Raw genomic sequence first — 4,646 nt, forward strand, 5'->3', positions numbered from 1 at the left:
GGCAATGAGTATGCTGTGTGATATGCACTCCAAACTGGACTTTCATTGTGATGCATTAACAACCAGGTTTTAGGTAGTCTATGGGCGATCTTTAGTTTAAGTGTTATCATTAAAAAGTACAATGTCAAGTTAAAACCAAACCAAACCAGTTAGAACTACCTCTATATCGTTGTGACTGTTTAAGGCTTATAACAGCTCTGGCATCATGATGTCAAGCTAGACACTGCAGCATACATGTCAGTGTTCACCCACAGTATTATTTCTCTCAATAATTCCTTTTATAAAAGAAGAGACGGCCACTGCAAAGTTTTCAGAAATGTTCTATTCGTAAACTCTCTCAGCTGGAGGCGGTAAATCTCAGAAAGACAACTCTTTGTTTCTAAACTCTTTATTCCACAAAATTTTCACTATTAGTTCAAGGAAAACCACAGACCTCAGTGCTTAAAAAAAAAAAGACAAGAAAAGGCAAAACAGCAAACAGTGTTACATAGTCAACTGTTACCATGTTTTAAATAAAGGCTTTTAAACAAACTAATTAGTTGAATAAATAAATAAATAAATAGACAATAAAGTATAGACAAGTTAATTTACTGAAGACAGCAGTGCACTCCTTTCTCTATACTATTTTCACATGGTGAATATTACAACAGTATCACTGGGAGGTAAGGTCGTCAGTTGCATACAAAACAGTAAATTTTAAATAAATAGATATAAATATGATGAAATAAATACATAAATATATGGAAGCGCTTTTTTTAAATATTCAGAATTTGAAATTTGGAAAGTTAATACGTCAAGGGTTAGGAAGGAAAACTTCCTGGACTCAAGCTACCTTCACTTGAGGTGCTGTTGTTGTGCTTTTTCTGATTTTTCTGGTGTTCAGTTTCTTGAAGAAGCTTTTGTAGAAACGAAAGGTTTGATTGGACATGTGTTCAGCTTTCATACAGCAACTGGGATTCTGGAAAAGGAAAAAAGAAGCTATTACATTGCATGTCATCTGGATGGAGATGTTGACATAAACAAGCTGATCTAAACAGATCTTGTTAAGAGTTGTTCTGGTTGTCTTACGTTGGCATCATTGTGACGATGTGGCAGAATATTCAAGTTTTTCAGAAGCTCTTGTATATAGTGTTCGTCCTCTTCTTGCACAGTCACGTTGCTGAGAAGTTTCTCCAGTTCTTTAATGACCACACCTGAACAATTGTGCTGCAATGGTAAAATGATAAGGCATAGTTCATTTATCATAACAAACGTAATGCATCTATCATCTGAGGAGATGATAATGGGCCTAACTTACGGGCATTTTTGATGAACATCTTGCAGGGACTTTAATGGTCGCACTACCATTCTGAAGAAACAGAAAAATAAATCAGTTAATTGCATTATGAACGGAATATTATAACATTGTAATAAACATCAGTGAAGCCACGGTACACTTTGTAACATAGTGCTGCGAGTGAAATAACAAGTTGCGATAAACATTTCGAGTACTTACATATGTGAAGTTGACTTTGCTGAGACTTTCGAGTCCATGTATGATCTCAGTAATCAAGTTAGTGTCTGACTTAACACTGACACAGAAATGCAACAAGGCGAGAACAAGGACACACTTCATCATACTGCAGCAGCTTCTCTCTCTCTTCCTCAGTAGCGTCGTTCAGCTGTAACACTGATGTGATCAGCACCTCTGCCCATGCGTTTTATAGGAGGAAAGCGGAAGAAACCCCATACACACCTACGTAAAATTACCTTTCTTTTTTTTCATAGAGATGCGACCGTTTAAAAAAAGATTACTGTATGCCAAAAGTTTTTTTGTTTTTTTTTTCAAAATAGCGCCCCAAAGTTTCACTTCTGTCTCAGTATTGCAGACAGATTGTTATCTTTCAACTTTTGTAAACAATAAATTCATGAAGTAAATACATTTACTTTATGAATTTATTTGCATTTGGTTTAGCGAGTAAAAAGCTACAACTTGTGTAATGCAAAATGAGCATAGCTGTCTTCACAGGCTTGGTGCAGTGTATTGCATGTGGTCTGGAGGTGATGCAATTTATCTATAAATAACCAGTATAAAGAACCAGCTTTATTATCATTTCTTTCACAGCCCTCATATGTAGAAAGCTGACATCATAGTGAGAAATCAAATGCATGTGTTGTTTCTCTGTGTCAGAGGGTTACTACATTTTAAATTCCACTGGTTGGTGCAGGTGGTCTTTTGACAAAAACAAATGTAACCAATAAGATGACTGCAAATGACACCAAAATATATAAGTGGTAGGATGGAACTGTGATGTGGTGTCCCACTTGGCAGAGACAGGAAATAATGTGTCTATCTATCTATGTATCTATATACATCTATATATATATATATATATGTGTGTGTGTGTGTGTGTGTGTGTGTGTGTGTGTGTGTGTATAGAGAGAGAGAGAGAGAGAGAGAGAGAGAAAGAGAGAGAGAAGAGAGAGAGACTGAGAGAGTTATATACAGATATAGCAGGTTTCATCAAGTAAAAGGAAGTACATGCTTGAAGAGTCAAGGAAACTGATATGGGCACCCCTCCTTTTTTTTCTCTCTTTAGCTCCTGTCATCATCAACACACACACACACACACACACACACACACACACACACACACACACACACACACACACACACACACACAAATAATACATATCGTTAGCTTCATAGCATAATTGCCTAAGTCATTTGACTAAGTCAATGACTTAGGCACTTATGCTATGAAGCTAACGATATGTATATATTTATGTCAGACTATTCCTCAGCATTTTTCGGTGACCTCACAGTTTCTGTGTCGCTTAGATGTGTCACTAGAAGATGTGTGACTAGGAATTTCTTAAACGGGAACTTTCTTAAAATGTTGATGTTAAAGAGGGGCCGTGATGTGTGGGGGTGTTGCCTCTTACCACTGACGTGGTTGTCGATAAGGTTCACGCTTTTCACAGGGAAACTCCTCTGAATTATTTAGGGTTTCGCTGGTTTTTGCACATTACACACAGTATTTGAAGATTCGAAGGTTTGAGAAGGTGCAGGAGCTGAATACTACAAAAATAACAATAAAAAACAATATAAAGGTCATGTATTATGGTTTACCTGGTTACTCTGGTTTGACTATTTTACAGCTTGAAATTAGTTAATTGCTAGGATCAAGATTTCAACCAACTAATAACAACATTTAAACAACTTTGTGACCATGGTGACTGAATTAAAAAAGTTAAATTCAATTTTATTCATATAGAGACAAATCACAACATAAATTGCCACTAGGTGCTTTGTATTTTAAGGCAAAGACTCTACAATAATAAAAAGAAAACAGAGAAAACCCCCAAAATAAAATGACCCCCTATGAGCAAGTTCGTTGGTGACAGTGGGAAGGAAAAGCTCAGTTTTAACAGGAAGAACGACGTTTAGGGAGAGGCGGGCAACTCAGTTGCCTGAGGGGAGGACGACGGGACAAAGACATGCTGCAAAAGAGAGTCAGAGGTTAATAAGACCTAGTGATTAAATGTAGAGTGGTCTATGAACACATATGAGTGAAAAAAAAGTTGAGTGAATAAGAAAGACTCAGTGCATCATGGAAAGCCCCCAGTAGCCTGGTCGACTGTGTTATAACTAAGGGTCAGCTTATCCAGCCCCAACTATATGCCTTGTCAGAAAGGAAAGTTCTGTCATGTCACTAATGAGTCACTAATCACTCACACTATTAGTGAGGTATTAGCAAGTGCTTAATTCATCATGCATGTGTCATTGTTTCTCCTTAGTATGTCATTTACAAACACAGATATGTTTATCCATCTGTTACTGTTACAACATGTACAGCTATCACTGCCAGTAATAGTCATAATCATAGTCATATTCATATATATGTATTTATAAAATGACATACAAAGGAGGAATAATGCTTTATGATGAATTAACCCTTTCATGCATGAATTATGACAACCTCAATCTTGATTTTTTTCTTAAGTATTTTTATTAATCTTTAGGCATGAAAAAATATTTTTTTTAACGTAATTTTTTTAAAAAGCATGTACTTTTTAAAGAGTTTTTTACATGTCCACTTAGGTGGACAACTGATGCGTATGAAGTGATACATCAGTGTCCAATGTAGTGGTTTATGTGCAAGTATACCATCAACCCTGACACAAATACAAGGAAATAGCCTTTGAATAGCTGTCCACTGTAGTGACCACTGTGCGTGAAAGGGTTAAGCACCTGCCAGTACCTTGCTAATAAGTTCACAGAGACACTGGAATCAGTGCTCGCCAGCAACTCTACTTTCTGAGGAGGCTGAGGAACTTTGGCATGAATGCCAACATCACCTCAAATTTCTACAGGTGTGTGATCAAGAGTTTGCTGATGAGCTGTATTACAGTTTTTATGGAAGCTGCTCTGCTAGCAGCCATAAATCACTACAGAGGGTGGTGAAAGCAGCAGAGCACATCACTGGCATGAGGCTTTCAGGACATCTATCTTCAACAGTGCCTCCATAAAGGACACAGCATCATCAAGGACCACAGCCACCCAGCACATCGGTTGTTCTCCTTGTTAACATCTGGGAGACTTTATAGGAGTCTGTCTGCTTGGACTAAAAGACTTAAAAGCAGTTTTTACCACCAAGCCATTG

The 4,646-nt window shown here is 37.2% G+C and overlaps 1 protein-coding gene across 2 annotated transcripts; it reads right to left on the reverse strand.

Moving 5' to 3' along the window:
* Positions 1-202: 202 nt before the first annotated feature.
* On the reverse strand, positions 203-3,125 carry LOC146582042 (uncharacterized). Of its 2 annotated transcripts, XM_085247936.1 has the most exons (4): positions 1,496-1,887; positions 1,298-1,348; positions 1,069-1,206; positions 203-958 (listed from the first exon to the last, which is right to left on the reverse strand). In XM_085247936.1, exons 1-4 carry the CDS (start codon positions 1,616-1,618, stop codon positions 824-826), a joined length of 447 nt encoding a protein of 148 aa, XP_085104062.1. In that variant the 5' UTR covers positions 1,619-1,887; the 3' UTR covers positions 203-823. The 2 variants fall into 2 exon arrangements, 1 of the variants encoding a protein (XP_085104062.1); XR_014888733.1 differs by lacking the exons at positions 203-958; positions 1,496-1,887 and adding an exon at positions 2,926-3,125 and having other exon boundaries at positions 1,135-1,206.
* Positions 3,126-4,646: the final 1,521 nt, after the last annotated feature.

This window comes from Mchenga conophoros, linkage group LG2, assembly GCF_057382185.1.
Source record: "Mchenga conophoros isolate Kocher_MC1m ecotype Shallow Benthic linkage group LG2, M_conophoros_male_GT1.1, whole genome shotgun sequence".
In the NCBI taxonomy this organism is placed as follows: domain Eukaryota; kingdom Metazoa; phylum Chordata; class Actinopteri; order Cichliformes; family Cichlidae; genus Mchenga; species Mchenga conophoros.

What these genes read in the sequence shown, in the direction of transcription:
- LOC146582042 (XM_085247936.1), bottom strand. Translation starts at nt 1,618, where the DNA reads ATGATGAAGTGTGTCCTTGTTCTCGCCTTGTTGCATTTCTGTGTCAGT. An exon ending in GCAAAGTCAACTTCACATAT is followed by an intron (nt 1,349 to 1,495) that starts GTAAGTACTCGA and finishes CTGTTTCTTCAG; the next exon opens with AATGGTAGTGCGACCATTAA. An exon ending in ATCGTCACAATGATGCCAAC is followed by an intron (nt 959 to 1,068) that starts GTAAGACAACCA and finishes TTCCTTTTCCAG; the next exon opens with AATCCCAGTTGCTGTATGAA.